Raw genomic sequence first — 18,592 nt, 5'->3', positions numbered from 1 at the left:
TTGAATTTGATGCGTGCTCTTGTGTTGTTGCAGTTGAAGCTGAAGTAGTCATTGACCGGCAGGACGTTGCAGCATATGATTTTGTGGGCAATACTTAGATCTTGTTTTAGGCGTCGTAGTTCTAAGCTTTCTAGACCTAGGATTGATAGTCTGCTTTCGTAGGGTATTCTGTTTCGAGTGGAGGAGTGAAGGGCTCTTCTGGTGAAGTATCTTTGGACATTTTCTAGGGTGTTGGGTATTTTGGCTGATCACCGGCTGCCAGCAGTTTGGCAGATCGAATCTTAGTAGGCTCAAGGTTGACTCAGCCTTCCATCCTTCCAAGGTGATCTTAAGCATAAAACTGATCAGGAAAGACTTGATGAACTCAGTCAGTCTAGTCTGGAGGACAGAAGGGGAAAGGGGCACACGATCGAAACATTTAAATATGTGAAAGGGTTAAATAAGGTTCGGGAGGGAAGTATTTTTAATAGGAAAGTGAACCCAAGAACAAGGGGGCACAATCTGAGGTGAGTTGGGGGAAAGATCAGAAGCAACATGAGAAAATATTATTTTACCGAAAGAGTCATAGATGCTTGGAACAAACTTCCAGCAGACGTGGTTGGTAAATCCACAGTCACTGAATTTAAAACATGCCTGGGATAAACATATGTCCATCCTAAGATAAAATACAGGAAGTAGTATAAGGGCAGACTAGATGGACCATGGGGTCCTTTTCTGCAGTCAATCTTCTATGTTTCCGTGTGGTGTGACCTTGAACTACTTGTAAATCAAGTAGTGATTGAACGACTTGTAAGTCAAGGACAACCTGTAGCCCTATTCAGTCTTCTTCGTAGAGTAGATGCTTGCTGCCATAGCATCTCAGCACAGCTTGGGAAGCGTTCCAAAGTCCATACTACTTGATAGGTGTGGTACCACGGTGACCTCTGGATGGAATGATAAAATTGCCTGCTGTTTCCGGAGGTTGTTTTGATCTGCTCTGTAAAGGCTTGAAGCAGACGGTCCATTTATGGCCCGAGGCCCTCTTGAAAGTCCAAAGTTCACGGCTGATACTATAAAACACTGAACCAGGGGAATTTCTGCAATGGGTGAGATGAAAGCCGACTTTTCCTTCTGACCCAGAATGTGGGGGCAGCATTCATTAAACCGACTGGCGACCTCTTTTCAGGGTTATAGAAGGAACAGATCCAGACTGGGTCAAGCTTGGAAGGACAAGAAACTTTTTTTTTTGGTAGTTCACAGTGAGAAGAAAGAACAACAGGGTATGGTTGCAGGAACTGGGTATGTCTAATGAAACATTTAAATGTGTTAAAGGGTTAAATAAGGTCCAGGAGGGAAGTGTTTTTAATAGGAAAGTGAACACAAGAACAAGGGGACACAATCTGAGTTTAGTTGGGGGAAAGATCAAAAGCAACATGAGAAAATATTATTTCACTGAAAGAGTAGTAGATCCTTGCAACAAACTTCCAGCAGACGTGGTGGGTAAATCCACAGTAACTGAATTTAAACATGCCTGGGATAAACATATATCCATCCTAAGATAAAATACAGGAAATAGTATAAGGGCAGACTAGATGGACCATGAGGTCTTTTTCTGCCGTCGATCTTCTATGTTTCTATGTTTCTATGAAAGGAAGGACTAGAGGAAGATAGAAGCCTTCCAATATCTCAGGGGCTGCTAGGAAGAAGAGAGGGTGTCAAGCTATTTTCCAAAGCGCCTGAGGGCAGGACAAGAAGCAATGGGTGGAAATTAATCAAGGAGAGAAGCAACATGGAAATACTGTAATGTCAGTTCCAGCACACATGTGTCTGCTGCTCAGCTGATTTTTGGCATTCCAGAAGGTGGGTGAGAGGCTGTTTTTAGCGTTGAGAATTAAGACTTATGTACCGCTACATAGTGCTATACAGGTAGTCCCCGACTTACGACGTCGATCCATTCCTACGGGACGTCGTAAGCCGAATTTCTTTCTTTTTTTTCAAAGAATTGTTTTATTTTTTTTCTCTCCATTCACAGTACAGTTAAAATAATAATAATAACAACAACAACAACAACAACAATAATAATATAAATAACAATATAAATAACAATAACAATAACAACAAAACAACAACAGCAACAGCAACAACAACAACAATAATAATAATAATAATAATCATTATTATTATTATTATTATTATTATTATTATTATTATTATTATTATTATTATTAATTAGATTTGTATGCCGCCCCTCTCTGAAGATTCGGGGCGGCTCACAACATAACAATAATACAATACATTACAAATCTAATAATAAAATTAAAAAGTCAATTAAAAAACATTAATAAACATAACCAGTGCTTTAAAATCACCAACTACACAATCGTACATGTTCAACCCAGTTCATCATACAACAGAGGTCAGAAAACACAACGAAGGGGGGAGGTATTCATCCCCACGCCTGGCGACAAAGATGAGTCTTCAGCATTTTATGGAAGGCGAGGAGGGTGGAGGCTGTTCGAATCTCTGGAGGGAGTTGATTCCAGAGGGCTGGGGCCACCACAGAGAAGGCTCTTCCCCTAAGGCCCTTCCAAGCGACATTGTTTAGTCGACAGGACCTGGAGAAGGCCAACTCTGTGGGACCTAATTGGCCCCTGGGATTCATGCGGCAGAAGGCGGTCTCGTAGGTATTCTGGTCCGATGCCAAGGATGTACGAGGAGTAAGTGCAGATCACTTTTTTGTAAGGGCCTAATTTTGGACAGTTGCTAAATGAATGGTTTTAAGTCTGGGATTACCTTCAACGGGGCTGCAGGTCAGAAAAAACGACAACGACAAAGTGAAAGATGTCGTTACCTGTCCGTCCAAGGTGAACACCTTTGGAATCCCCTTACTTACTAGGCATAAACAAACAGAAATATAAGAAAGATATTTTACATTTAGTTATTTATATAACGACAACGGCCAGGATAGTATATGCGCAAAATTGGAAGGGGGAAGATATTCCCAAAGAGGAGGAGGTTATTAAGAAAATATTAGACTGCGCTGAAATGGATATGATGACAAGACGGTTAAATAACCAAGAAGAATCTGAATTTTATGTGATTTGGAATAAAGTGTATACATGGATAGACAAAAAGAAGAATTAAAAATGCATATTAGTAGTATGGTTAGGATTTAATTTTTGTGTTTGTACTTTGCTTAGATATGAAGTTTATGTTTTGTTTCGTTTTTTTCACAATAAGGTAATATGAAATTTCTTCTTTTCACTTAAAGTGATAGGTTGACTTAACATATTAATAATGTATTCTTTTTTCTGTAATGCAATTTGACTTCCTGAACAAGCGGGGTATCTGCAACCCCAATTTTATGTTAAATGTGTGTTTGTATGTTTGTCAATTTTAAGAAAATCAATAAGGTTTATTAAAAAAAAAACCAATTTGGAAATCGAGCCCAAACCCCATTGGAGAACGACAACTTCTGATACCCTCCATTGTGTCTGGTTTTCTATCTGGTCCTCGTGGTTCTTTGATCGACGTGGTTGTTTCAGGTGCCATTCTTTGAAAGCTCTGGAAAGGGTTTGTTCTGCAAGCGAGAGGCGGCCAAGACAATGCCGACAGGTTGCGGCGCGTTCTGATTTTGTTCCCAGCTTTTGAAAAAAAAAGAAAGAAGGAAAGAGAAACTTATGAATAGAGGCTGCATTGTCATGGTGGTGATGGAAAGGTGCAATCATCGGGTATATTTTTAAAGTCTTTTTTCAAGAAGATAGCATGTATTAAATGGCGGTAATTAAACATCGTAAGTCTAGGCCCTGAGGCTGTGGATATCTCCACATGTTTTGAAGGGAGATTTTACTGGCTTTGAAAGACGGCTTTCTTATTTATTGCTGCCACTGATCAGAGCACATTCCGTCCAAGGTGGTGCATGTGACTTGTCCTCTTGCTGTTTTATGTTCACGGCTATAAATAGCAGCCTGTGGGTTTGGCCATTGTGGAGGATTATCTGATCGTTGTGTTTCATGACTGCTTTACTGACTTTGACCTTTTGTGTGCTGATTTTTCCCCTCTTGGAAACTAAACCAGAGCAAAGGGTGTTTCACTTTGTGAAGGAAGAAGGACTGTGAATTGCCTCACAGCTGCAAGCTAAGTATCACAGGACTGATAAGGGACTTGTACCAATTACCAGTTTGTTTGGAGACGAGTGCTCTTTGCTATACCAAAAGAGGGCTTAGTTTATGTGAATTTTCATTATAAAGAACATAGTTTTGAATTTTCAAACGTGTGTGTGTCTGAAATTTGTACCTGTGAATTTTTGGGAGGAGTCTACCAGAGAGCCCGACAGAACAGTTAGTATCAACACTAGCTAAAGTAGGTTCTCTTGAGTTTTAGGTGGGTGTTTCTCCAGACTAATGATGGTCAGGATTTGAAATTGGCCACATTGAAAGTAGAAGCTGTATTATGGAGCTTTGGACTCCCCGGGCCTATATTTTGATTCATTCGCTAAAACAACTGGGATGGTCTCCAGATGTATCAACCTCAACTCTCAAAGTTTTGGAACCTACAGATCCAAAGTCAATTGCTTTGGAGTGCAAGATGAGGATCTTGGGGTGATGGGGGGGGTCTCATAGGGCACTTATAGTATAGCCGCCCCAAGTCTGCGGAGAGGGGCGGCATACAAATCTAATAAATAATAATAATAATAATAATAATAATAATAATAATAATAATAATAATAGTAGGGAGAGGGATCTTGGAGTCCTAGTGGACCACCATTTAAATAGGAGCCAGCCGTGTGCAGCGGCTGCCAAAAAAGCCAACACAGTTCTAGGCTGCATTAACAGAGGGATAGAATCAAGATCATGTGAGGTGTTAATATCACTTTATAATGCCTTGGTAGAGCCACACTTGGAATACTGCATTCAGTTTTGGTCACTACAATGTAAAAAAAAAGATGTGGAGATGTTAGAAAGAGTGCAGCTAAGAGCATCAAAGAGGATTAGGGGACTGGAGGCTAAAATATATGAAGAATGGTTGCAGGAACTGGGCATGGCTAGTTTAATGAAGAGAAGGACCAGGGGAGACAGGATAGCAGTCTTCCAATATCTCAGGGGTTGCCACAAAGAAGAAGGAGTCAACCTGTTCTCCAAAGCACCTGAGTGTAGAACAAGAAGCAATGGGTAAAAGCTGAACAAGTAGAGAAGCAACTTAGAACTAAGGAGAAATTTATTGACAGTGAGAACAATTAATCAGTGGAACAGCTTGCCTCCAGAAGTTGTGGATGCTCCAACACTGGGAGTTTTAAAGAAGATGTTGGATGACCATTTGTCTAGTGCAGGGTTTCCTTCCTAAGCAGGCAGTTGGACTAGAAGACCTCCAAGGTCCTTTCCAATTCTGTTATTCTGACCTCATGCAAATGTTTTTTTTTACACCAGGAGACAATCAGCTGTAGTTCACCAAAGGCCATAATATCACTTGTGTCCTGGGGGTTGTTCTGTCGGGCTCTCTGGTAGACTCCTGCCAAAAATTCACAGGTACAAATTTCAGACACACACACATTTGAAAATTCAAAACAATGTTCTTTATAATGAAAATTCACTTAAACCAAGCCCTCTTTTGGGATAGCAAAGAGCACTCATCTCCAAACAAACTGGTAATTTGTACAAGTCCCTTATCAGTTCTGAGATACTTAGCTTGCAGCTGTGAAGCAATTCACAGTCCTTCTTCTTCCACAAAGTGAAACACACTTTGCTCTGGTTTAGTTTCAAAGCAGGGAAAAATCAGCACACAAAAGGTCAAAGTCAGTAAAGCAGTCATGAAACACAACGATCAGATAATCCTCCACAATGGCCAAACCCACAGGCTGCTCTTTATAGCAGCCTTACTAATTACCACAACCCCACCCAACCACAGGTGGCCTCATTTTCTTTGATAATAATCTCTCAGTTGTTGCTGCCTATGCATCGCTCTCCATATGAGTGGCTGTATCATTAACTCTTGTTCTGAATCCAAGGAGGAGCTAGAGAATTGATCTCCTTCTGAGCTGTCTGCCCCACTCTCCTCCTCCCTGTCACTCATGTCTTCTTGGTCAGAGGAGCCTTCATCAGCAGATTCCACCGAGGGCAAAACAGGCCTGCAGCATGTGGATGTCTCCCCCACATCCGCAGTCCTTTGGGCAGGAGCTGGGCCAGAGCTAACCACAACAGGGGTACACATCAACTGTGGTCTATCTGACACTACCAAAGAACTAGTGATTTAGCTTCAGGTTATGAAGAGCCCGTGGCTAGTTCCTTGGCTGAAACACTTTCCTTCACTCCACCATCCGGCTGTTCCTTCTGCCACCCTGGAAGTTCAACCCTGGAGGTTCAACCAAACAACCGGATCAATGCAAACCAAAACAACCCCAAATTTAGCATAACCTGCTTTTGAGGAATTCAGGGTAGAACGTTGTGGCGACTGGGAATGTGCAACCAGCCTCATCTACCTTATAAAAAAAGGACTTCTTGGAAGAACATGAAAGGCAGAAACCGTGCCAACTATTATCATATCATAAAAGTTAACTTCTTGTGCTTAGGCTCTGCAATAGTCACGTCCTACTAAACAGGCAGGAGGTCCAGAGTTATTTGAGGACACGTTTCTTTCTTTCACGTTCTCACAAATATTCTCTTTTAAAAGCCTGTAATTGGCCCAGACCAGGGGTAGGCAAAGTTGGCTCTTCTATGACTTGTGGACTTCAACTCCAAGAATTCCTTCAATTCCCAGAGTCCTCCTTGATCCACAGCTCACATTGGAGAAACATCTTTCAGCTGTGGCGAGGGGGGCGTTTGCCCAGGTTCGTCTGGTGCACCAGTTGCGGCCCTATTTGGACCGGGACTCACTGCTCACAGTCACTCATGCCCTCATCACCTCAAGGTTCGACTACTGTAACGCTCTCTACATGGGGCTACCTTTGAAAAGTGTTCGGAAATGTCAGATCGTGCAGAATGCAGCTGCGAGAGCTATCATGGGCTTCCCAAGGTATGCCCATGTTACACCAACACTCCGCAGTCTGCATTGGTTGCCAATCAGTTTCCGGTCAGAATTCAAAGTGTTGGTTATGACCTATAAAGCCCTTCATGGCACCGGACCAGGATATCTGCGAGACCGCCTTCTGCCGCACGAATCCCAGCGACCAGTTAGGTCCCACAGAGTTGGCCTTCTCCAGGTCCCGTCAACTAAACAATGTCGTTTGGCGGGACCCAGGGGAAGAGCCTTCTCTGTGGCGGCCCCGACCCTTTGGAACCAACTCCCCCCAGATATCAGATTTGCCCCAACCCTCCTTGCCTTTCGTAAGCTCCTTAAGACCCACCTCTGTCGTCAGGCATGGGGGAATTGAGACTTTCCCTCGCCCTAGGCGTATAAAATTTATGCATGGTATGTTAGTATGTATGATTGGTTTCTAAATTGGGGTTTTTAAATTAACTTAAATATTAGATTTGTTTACATTGTATTATTATTGCTGTGAGCCGCCCCGAGTCTGCGGAGAGGGGCGGCATACAAATCTGATTAATAAATAAATAAATAAATGAATAAATTCCTGAGCTAGCATGATTGGCTCAGGAATTCCGGGAGTTGAAGTCCACAAGTCATAAAAGAGCCCAGACCAAGGAAACGATGACCAAGTTTGGGAGGGTGTAAAGGTTCCACGTTCACCCTCCTCCATCCAGGGGTGGGCTTCAAAAATTTTAGCAAGGGATTTTCTGCCTGGTTGCTGGGTGGGCATGGCCGTGGTGGGTGTGGCAGGCCATGGTTGGGATTTGGGGGTTCTCCGAATTGCACAGAATCTTAGCTAACCCCCAGCAGCCCATCTCTGCCTCCGTGCCCACAAACCCCACTTCTATTCCAGCATGTTCTCTAGTTGGGGAATGAAACATCTACATAAGAATACAAGCCAGCTCTGTGGTGAACGTATAACTGATAAAATGAGAAACTGTGGATCGGAATTTTTTTTTTAAAAAAAGTTCTTTGCAATTCTTTCTTTTAGAATTCTCCGTTGAGGCTGGAGAATTCTTGAATGTGAGCTGTCCAAGGTTTTAACCTCTAGTTGAAGAGAACCTGAAGTTGTGATTGTTCCTTTCTCTTATAGCCAACATCTCTGATTTCCATTGGTCAGTTGGGTGACTTTGAGCCAATTATTAGGAGACTGTGAGTTCTAGGCATGAAAGCCCAGCTGGTGAGATGGCGAGTTGTAGTTCTGCCTTAGGTATAAAAGCTGATTGGGTGAACCTTGGGCCAATCACCAGGAGTTGGTGAGTTGTAGTTCTGCCTTTGGTATGAAAGCCAGATGGATTTCACCAGGAGGATGGTGAGTTGTAGTTCCGCCTTCGGTATGAAAACTGATTGGGTGAACTTTGGGCCAATCACCAGGAGATGGTGAGTTGTAGTTCTGCCTTAGATATGAAAGCTGACTGGGTGAACTTTTGGCCAATCACCAGGAGATGGTGAGTTGTAGTTCCGCCTTCGGTATGAAAACTGATTGGGTGAACTTTGGGCCAATCACCAGGAGATGGTGAGTTGTAGTTCCGCCTTAGATATGAAAGCTGATTGGGTGAACTTTGGGCCAATCACCAGGAGATGGTGAGTTGTAGTTCTGCCTTAGATATGAAAGCTCACTGGATGAACTTTGGGCCAATCACCAGGAGATGGTGAGTTGTAGTTCCGCCTTAGGCATGAAAACTCACTGGATGAACTTTGGGCCAATCACCAGGAGATGGTGAGTTGTAGTTCCGCCTTAGGCATGAAAGCTGATTGGGTGAACTTTGGGCCAATCACCAGGAGATGGCGAGTTGTAGTTCTGCCTTAGACATGAAAGCTGATTGGGTGAGATATGGAATAAAGTGTATATATGGATAAATAAGAAGAAAAACTAAAAGTAAAAAGAATAAGAGAATGGTATAAGTAGGGATATGACTTAAAAGTTATGTTAGAAGTAGTTTATATATGAAGACTTACTATATAAGGTAAAACAAATTTCTTCTTTTCATTTAAAGCAATGAGTTGATTTAAAGGGTTCTTAATGTATTCTTTTTTCTGTATTGAAATTTTACTCCTAGAATAAGCGGGGAAGATACAACCCCATTTCTATGTTAAATGTATGTTTGTCAGTTTTGTCTATTTTATGAAAATTAATAAAATTTATTGAAAAAAAGAAAAGAAAGCTGATTGGGTGAACTTTGGGCCAATCACCAGGAGATGGTGAGTTGTAGTTCCGCCTTAGGCATTAAAACTGACTGGGTGAACTTTGGGCCAATCACCAGGAGACAGTGAGTTCTAGTCCCACTTTGGGCATGAAAGCTGATTGGATGCTTTGGAGCCAGTCACGCCTTTTCAGCCCAATTTAGAAATCAAAATAACGAGCCAACAAAATGAGAACGATTCTCACTATTGCATGATAAGGACAGAAAATTTGCCTCTTTAGTAAATCCAACATCACCTTCCTATGTGTGTGTGTGTGTGTGTGTGTGTGTGTGTGTGTGAGTGAGTGTGAGCGAGGGACGGAGACCAAGATCCTAATCTCACTTAAATATAGTCTGCAACAAGGCCAAAAAGGGATAAAACAAAAATCCGACATCTCTGATAAAATACATAAAACGCGATAAAAGTGCTGAAACGATTTCATACAATGCCACCAAATTCAGCTGCACCGAGACGTGAACGCAAATACTTTTGTCGAAAAATTCCTGTCTAAACAAGTCTGATTGTTACTTGACTCCCAAACATTTGCAGACTGGTTTCTCTTGGGAGGCAGCTTCAAAGTCTCCCCTCTTGCAGATACCACTTGTGCGCGGAGAAATCTGTAAGCCACGATTTGCACAAGACCCCACCTCTTAAATAGTCTTCGAAAACGTGCTGCCAAATGTTTTTTTAACATCAGGGGAATGTTGTGGACTGTGGAATTGAAGAGTAAACTGCATCATAGAAACATAGAAGATTGACGGCAGAAAAAGACCTCATGGTCCATCTAGTCTGCCCTTATACTATCTATCTATCTATCTATCTATCTATCTATCTATCTATCTATCTATCTATCTATCTATCTATCTATCTATCTATCTCTATCCTATCTATCTCTATCTATCTATCTATCTATCTATCTATCTATCTATCTATCTATCTATCTATCAATATCTCTCTCTCTCTCTCTCTCTCTCTCTATCTATCTATCTATCTCTATCCTATCTATCTATCTATCTATCTATCTATCTCTATCCTATCTATCTATCTATCTATCTATCTATCTATCTATCAATCTCTCTCTCTCTCTCTCTCTATCTATCTATCTATCTATCTATCTCTATCCTATCTATCTCTATCTATCTATCTATCTATCTATCTATCTATCTATCTATCTATCTATCTATCTATCTATCTATCTCTATCCTATCTCTATCTATCTATCTATCTATCTATCTATCTATCTATCTATCTATCTATCTATCTATCTATCTATCTATCAATATCTCTCTCTCTCTCTCTCTCTCTCTCTATCTATCTATCTATCTATCTATCTCTATCCTATCTATCTATCTATCTATCTATCTATCTATCTCTATCCTATCTCTCTCTCTCTCTCTCTCTCTCTCTCTCTTTATTGGATTTGTATGCCGCCCCTCTCCGTAGACTCGCATTGGCAGCTAACAACAGTGGTAAAAACAACACGCGACAATCCAATACTAAAACAGCTAACAACCCTTATTTTAAAACCAATCATACATACAAACATACCATACATAAATTGTAGAAGCCTAGGGGGAAAGAATATCTCAGTTCCCCCATGCCTGATGGCAGAGGTGGGTTTTAAGAAGCTTACGAAAGGCAAGAAGGGTGGGGGCTATTCTAATCTCTGGGGGGAGTTGGTTCCAGAGGGCCGGGGCCGCCACAGAGAAGGCTCTTCCCCTGGGTCCCGCCAAATGGCATTGTTTCGTTGACGGGACCCGGAGAAGGCCCACTCTGTGGGACCTAACTGGTTGCTGGGATTCGTGCGGCAGAAAGCGGTCCCTGAGATATTTCCTGTATTTTATCTTAGGATGAATATATGTTTATCCCAGGCATGTTTAAATTCAGTTCCTGTGGATTTACCAACCACGTCTGCTGGAAGTTTGTTCCAAGGATCTACTACTCTTTCAGTCAAATAATATTTTCTCACGTCGCTTTTGATATTTCCCACAAATAACTTCAGATTGTGCCCCCTTGTTCTTGTGTTCACTTTCCTATTCAAAACACTTCCCTCCTGAACCTTATTTAACCTTTTAACATTTTTTAATGTTTTGATCATGTCCCCCCTTTCCCTTTTGTCCTGCTGTCAATTCCAGACAAGGCTGTCACTGCTGCTATTGGTGTGCTTCCCATGCATCGGCATGCACTGGTGTGTGTTGGCATGAGATTTGGCTCCTGCACATGTGCCAGAAGACAGATCTCATGTGAGAAAGTGCGCATGAGCAAGATTTTTGGAATACTGTGTCCAGTTCTGGAGACCTCACCTACAAAAAGATATTGACAAAATTGAACGGGTCCAAAGACGGGCTACAAGAATGGTGGAAGGTCTTAAGCACAAAACGTATCAGGAAAGACTGAATGAACTCAATCTCTTTAGTCTGGAGGACAGAAGGAAAAGGGGGGACATGACCGAAACATTTCAATATGTTAAAGGGTTAAATAAGGTCCAGGAGGGAAGTGTTTTTAATAGGAAAGTGAACCCAAGAACAAGGGGACACAATCTGAAGTTAGTTGGGGGAAAGATCAAAAGCAACGTGAGAAAATATTATTTCACTGAAAGAGTAGTAGATCCTTGGAACAAACTTCCAGCAGAGGTGGTAGATAAATCCACAGTAACTGAATTAAAAAATGCCTGGGATAAACATATATCCATCCTAAGATAAAATACAGAAAATAGTATAAGGGCAGACTAGACGGACCATGAGGTCTTTTTCTGCGGTCAGTCTTCTATGTTTCTATGTTTCTATTTTGGTGATTTTTGCCATTATTGTTATTTATTTATTTATTGGATTTATATGCCGCCTCTCTCTGAGGACTCGAGGCGGCTAGTTAGAATAATACTTATCCTTCTCTTTTTAATTTTAAGACACATTTGCTTCTTCACCTTTCTTAATCTTTTAATTTATCATTCATCTCCACCCCCCCCCTTTGTCTTATCCTAACCATTTCTCATATTCTCAATGACCTTTTCTCCTCTGCCAATTGTCCTCTTTTGGATTTATTTATTACTTAGATTTGTATGCCGCCCCTCTCCGAAGACTCGGGGCGGCTCACAACACGTGGAAACAAATCATAAATAATCTGACAATTTAAAATATTTAAAGATTTAAGAAAGACCCCATATACTAACAGACATACACACAAGCATACCATATATAAATTAAACATGCCCAGGGGGAGATGTTTCAGTTCCCCCATGCCATTGATTGTGGGAAGGGGAAAAGTCGAGTTGTGGATGCTCCAACACTGAACGTATTTAAGAAGATGTTGGATAACCATTTGTCTGGAGTAATGTTAGGGTTTCCCACCTGTTGTGGTTAGCTCTGGCCCAGCTCTTGCCCCAAGGACTGTGGATGTGGGGGAGACATCCACATGCTGCCGGCCTGTTTTGCCCCCGGTGGAATCTGATGATGAAGGCTCCTCTGACCAAGAAGACATGAGTGACAGGGAGGAGGAGAGTGTGGCAGACAGCTCAGAAGGAGATCAATTCTCTAGCTCCTCCTTGGATTCAGAACAAGAGTTAATGATACAGCCACGCATGCGGAGAGCGATGCATAGACAGCAACAAGTGAGGGATTATTATCAAAGAAAATGAGGCCACCTGTGGTTGGGTGGGGTTGTGGTCATTAGTGAGGCTGCTATAAATAGCAGCCTGTGGGTTTGGCCATTGTGGAGGATTATCTGATCGTTGTGTTTCCTGACTGCTTTACTGACTTTGACCTTTTGTGTGCTGATTTTTGCCCGCTTTGAAACTAAACCAGAGCAAAGTGTGTTTCACTTTGTGAAAGAAGAAGGACTGTGAATTGCCTCACAGCTGCAAGCTAAGTATCACAGAACTGATAAGGGACTTGTACCAATTACCAGTTTGTTTGGAGACGAGTGCTCTTTGCTATACCAAAAGAGGGCTTAGTTTAAGTGAATTTTCATTATAAAGAACATTGTTTTGAATTTTCAAATGTGTGTGTGTCTGTAATTTGTACCTGTGAATTTTTGGGAGGAGTCTACCAGAGAGCCCAACAGAACACTGGGCCTATGGGATGTATCGTCTTAGCTTTGCTTGGAAAACGTTGCTGCTTTTTGTGTTGCTACGAAACGCTTGGCATTGTAAACAATAATACATAATTTTTGAACGGCCTATTTGAATAATTTATGGAATAATTATTACTACAAAAAAAAAAAGAGTTCCTGATGTTGGGTTTCAATCACCATTCATAGTCCTGGAAAAAAGGACCAGGAAGTCAAAATGTTGGGGAGAAAGAAGCTGGCTAAAGAATGGAATGTTGGTTAAATAAATGTCACCTATTTTTTTGAATGCCCAAAGAAAGTAATCCATCATCTGAAATCCTGAACATTTGACGTCTGATTTTTGTGTGTGTTTTGTGTGTGTATTTTAGGTTATGATGATGCATCAGAAACAAACCTGATCTCCCACCCCATTCACTCAGCCAAGCTGTTGCAAGAAAGCCACCCTAGAACTATTCGCAGAAAACGAAGTGTTGGTAAGAATTTTATTTTATTTTTTAAATGCACATTTACATCCATAAATGTATGGGGAATAATCTTTGGAAGGACTTTGTGGCTGGTGTAGAATTTAATTTTTTTAAAAATGTTAAGACAGGAAAATATACTGCTTAAAAAAAAATAAAGGGAGCACTTAAACAACACAATATAACTCCAAGTAAATCAAACTTCTGTGAAATCAAACTATCCACTTAGGAAGCAACACTGATTGACAATCAATTTCACCTGCTGTTGTGCACGTTCAACTTTGTACAGAACAAAAGTATTCAAGGAGAATATTTCATTCATTCAGATCTAGGATGTGTTCTTTGTTTCCCCCCCCCCCAATAAATTTTATTAATTTTCATAAAATAGACAAAACTGACAAACATACATTTAACATAGAAATGGGGTTGTATCTTCCCCGCTTATTCTAGAAGTAAAATTTCAATACAGAAAAAAGAATACATTAAGAACCCTTTAAATCAACTCATTGCTTTAAATGAAAAGAAGAAATTTGTTTTACCTTATATAGTAAATCTTCATATATAAACTACTTCTAACATAACTTTTAAGTCATATCCCTACTTATACAATTCTCTTATTCTTTTTACTTTTAGTTTTTCTTCTTATTTATCCATATAGACACTTTGTTCCATATCTCATAAAATTCTGTTTCCTCTTGGTCTTTTAACTGTCTTGTCATCATATCCATTTCAGTGCAGTCTAATATTTTCTTAATAACCTCCTCTTCTTTGGGAACGTTTTCCCCTTTCCAATTTTGCGCATACACTATCCTGGCCACTGTCAAAATATGAATGACTAGATGCATAGTTCTCTCTAAGCTGAGCAGTGAGCAATCGCTCACTTAAAAATCATCATCAACTCAGAGTTTTCCAAACCTGCCCAGAAGCCGAGAGGGAAAGAGTGAGAGGGAAGGAGAGAGAGAGGAAGAGAGAGAAACAGATAGAAAAAAGAGAGGAAGGAAAAGAGAAAGAAAAAGAATGGGAGTAAGGAAGAGAGAAAGAAAATCAAAATCTAGTTTGAAACTAGCTCAACTATTTAAGTGGCATTTTGATATTGATAGAGTTGCCCTATTATGAGCTCACTGTTATAGACACACAGTACAGTATTTTATTTTGAAATTCTCTGAGGCAAAACAGGGTGGGTTTTTTGTTTGTTTGTTTGTTTGTTTATTATTTATTTATTTATTTATTTCTGTGCCGCCCAGTCCTGAAGGGACTGCCGCTCAGACACTATACCTTTCGGCCCCCCCCCCCCCAAAATTAGAGGGAACACTGACTAGATGTAGAATTTCTTTCTTATATTTCTGATTAGTTATGCCCACTAAATAAAATTTCGGGGTTTTTTCTATCTCCTGTCTTACTATTTCTTTTATTATTCTTTCTATCATTTTCCAATAAAGCTTAACTTTACTACACATCCATTGATGATAATAGGAACCTATTTCTTTCTTACATTTCCAACATAGTGGAGAAGTCTTAGGGAACATTTGCGCTATCCTGTTCGGTGGGAGGTGCCACCGGTAAAACATCTTAATTTGATTTTCTTTTAGCGAGACCGATTTTGTCATTTTCCAATTTGAAGTCCAGACATTTTCCCATGTGTCTATATCAATTTCTTTACCAATATTTTTGCACCAACTTATCATGTTATCCTTTAAGGTCAAATCTATGTTTTTGTGGCCAATCATATATTTAAATTACCTTGGGGAGAATAGGATGTGTTCTTTGAGTGCTCTCTTTATTATTCTGAGCAGTGTATTTTGCAAACGAGTAGAAAAGAGAGTGCGTGCTATTGCTTTAATTTTTTTCTTCTTCAGTAGTTCGGTCATCTTCCAGGGTTATAATATCCTGAAAAAATGCCTGACATTCAATTTTCGTGTTGCTGCACGCTTCTGGTGAAATCTGAGCGAGGGAATGCGGTGCTTTTAGTTCTTTGAGTTCATTGATTTGCAGCTAAATGGGGGGGGGGGGGGTCTTCAAAAACTGAATGAACTAACGAGAATTCCCTCTTGGAAAAGAGGTTGTCTGCTGACCCTTGGTGTGACTCATCGCTCGCCTTCTTCTCCATTGGGAAAAGGCAAATTTTCAGCTTTTTTGAGTTCTGTTACCAAGATCTAAATGATCTAAATGAGTATTGCATTGGCAGTTCTGTGTTAGCAAAAACTTCAGAAGAGAAGGATTTAAGGGTAGTGATTTCTGACAGTCTCAAAATGGGTGAGCAGTGTGGTCGGGCGGTAGGAAAAGCAAGTAGGATGCTTGGCTGCATAGCTAGAGGTATAACAAGCAGGAAGAGGGAGATTGTGATCCCCTTATATAGAGCGCTGGTGAGACCACATTTGGAAGACTGTGTTCAGTTCTGGAGACCTCACCTACAAAAAGATATTGACAAAATTGAACGGGTCCAAAGACAGGCTACAAGAATGGTGGAAGGTATTAAGCATAAAACGTATCAGGAAAGACTTCATGAACTCCATCTGTAGAGTCTGGAGGACAGAAGGAAAAGGGGGGACATGATCGAAACATTTAAATATGTTAAAGGGTTAAATAAGGTTCAGGAGGGAAGTGTTTTTAATAGGAAAGTGAACACAAGAACAAGGGGGCACAGTCTGAAGTTAGTTGGGGGAAAGATCAGAAGCAACGTGAGAAAATATTATTTCACTGAAAGAGTAGTAGATCCTTGGAACAAACTTCCAGCAGACGTGGTTGGTAAATCCACAGTAACTGAATTTAAACATGCCTGGGATAAACATAGATCCATTGTAAGATAAAATACAGGAAATAGTATAAGGGCAGACTAGATGGACCAGGAGGTCTTTTTCTGCCGTCAGTCTTCTATGTTTCTATGTTTCAAAGGATGGAACTGTGTTCCATGATTCTCCACTTCTTGGGGACTCCCCAGTGATGGTTGTCACTTACCTGTCAGGGTTCCAAATACCACCTGAAATTAAATCAGAGTTCAAGGAGAGAAGCAAGGAGAGATTTCATGAGAGGGAGAACAATCAACCAGTAGATTAGCTTTCCTCCAGAAGTTGGGGTGCTCCAATACTGTTTTTTAAAAAACACTGACCAACCCATTTGTCTGAAATGATACATAGTAGGGAGGGTGAACCTTATTTTTACTGATTGCCGAAAAAGTGTGCGCACGCACTATTGCACATATGTGAGTGCCCACACCCATAATTCATTGCCGGGGCAGGGCAAAAAACCAGCTTCCCCTGCCCCCTGGAGGCCCCCTGGAGGCCAGAAAAGGCCTGTTTCCCAACTTCTGGTGGCCCCAGTAGGTTCATGTTTCACCCTCCCCAGGCTCCAAAGGCTTCCCTGGAGCTGAGGAGGATAAAAACACCCTCCCCAGAAGAACATAAGAAGAACCATGCTGAATCAGGCCAAAGTCCATTGAGTCCAGCATTCTGTGCCACACAGTGGCCCACCCATTGTCCTTGGGGATCTTGAGCAGAAAGAGAAGGCAAGACCCTCCCTTTCCCTTGAACCCCCAACAAATGATCCCCAAGGGAATCCTCCCAGCCTCAACCAACATAGAGGTGGCACATGGACATCTCTTTCAATAACGACCAATACTCTTGGCATCCATTAATCTGTCTAATCCTGCCTTGAGGCAATCAAGGCTGACAGCTGTCATGACCTCTTCTGGAAGTGAATCCCATAAATCAAGACTCTCTGGGTGAAGAAATATTTCCCTTTATTTGTCCTCGCTTTCTTACCTATGAGCTTTAGGGAGGGCCCCCTTGTCCTAGTATTGTGTGATAGAGAAAAGAAATTTTTCTCTATCCACATTTTCTATCCCCTGCATGATTTTTTACACGTCGATCAAGTCACCCCTTCAATGCCGTCTTTCAAGGTTGAAGAGACCAAGGGGTTGCAACCATCATCCCCAGAGGCTCCCTGGAAGCCAAAAACGCCCTCCCAGAGCCTCTGTGTGAGCCAAAAATCAGTTGGCCTGCACATACATGGATGTTGAAGGCCCTTCTTGTAGGTCCCACCAAGTGACATTGCCTAGTTGACGGGGCCTGGAGAAGGCTGACTCTGTGGGACCGAACTGGTCTCCAGGATTCATGTGGAACATTGTGGGGGGCAAGAGGCTGAGTCTGTAAAGTGCTGTAAAAGCACTGTGAAGTGGTTTACAGTGGTACCTCTACCTAAGACCGACTCTACTTACGGACTTTTCTAGATAAGAACTGGGTGTTCAAGATTTTTTTGCCTCTTTACAAGAGCCATTTTCCACTTACAAACCCGAGCCTCCGAAACTGTAACTGGAAAAGGCAGGGAGAAGCCTCCCTGGGGCCTCTCTAGGAATCTACTGGGAGGAAACAGGGCCGGAAAAGGCAGGGAGAAGCCTCTGTGGGGCCTCTCTAGGAATCTCCTGGGAGGATACAGGGCTGGAAAAGGCAGGGAGAAGCCTCTGTGGGGCCTCTCTAGGAATCTCCTGGGAGGATACAGGGCTGGAAAAAGCAGGGAGAAGCCTCCGTGGGGCCTCTCTAGGAATCTTCTGGGAGGAAACAGGACTGAAAAAGGCAGGGAGAAGCCTCCGTGGGGCCTCTCTAGGAATCTCCTGGGAGGAAACAGGGCCGGAAAATGTGGGGAGAAGCCTCCGTGGGGCCTCTATAGGAATCTCCTGGGAGGAAACAGGGCTGGAAAATGCAGGGAGAAGCCTCCATGGAGCCTCTCTAGGAATCTCTGGGGAGGAAACAGGGCCGGAAATGGTGGGGTGAAGCCTCCAGAGTGTGGGGCCTCTCTAGGAATCTCCTGGGAGGAAACAGGGCCGGAAAAGGCAGGGAGAAGACTCCGTGGGGCCTCTCTAGAAATCTCCGTGGAGGAAACAGAGG

General features: G+C 41.8%; 1 protein-coding gene across 3 annotated transcripts in view; it reads left to right on the top strand.

The window, feature by feature from the left end:
- Window positions 1-18,592, top strand: part of LOC139172294 (platelet-derived growth factor subunit A-like) — an 80,524-nt gene that overhangs the window by 35,712 nt on the left and 26,220 nt on the right. For all 3 annotated transcript variants that reach the window (XM_070761259.1, XM_070761258.1, XM_070761257.1), the window contains exon 3: window positions 13,620-13,724. In XM_070761259.1, the coding sequence (XP_070617360.1) occupies window positions 13,620-13,724 (105 nt within the window). The remainder of the gene's footprint in view (window positions 1-13,619; window positions 13,725-18,592) is intronic.

The sequence above is a fragment of the Erythrolamprus reginae genome, chromosome 9 (assembly GCF_031021105.1).
Source record: "Erythrolamprus reginae isolate rEryReg1 chromosome 9, rEryReg1.hap1, whole genome shotgun sequence".
Taxonomy (NCBI): domain Eukaryota; kingdom Metazoa; phylum Chordata; class Lepidosauria; order Squamata; family Dipsadidae; genus Erythrolamprus; species Erythrolamprus reginae.
The sequence above is the reverse complement of the archived record's forward strand: the minus strand, read 5'-3'. Positions and strand labels throughout refer to the sequence as shown.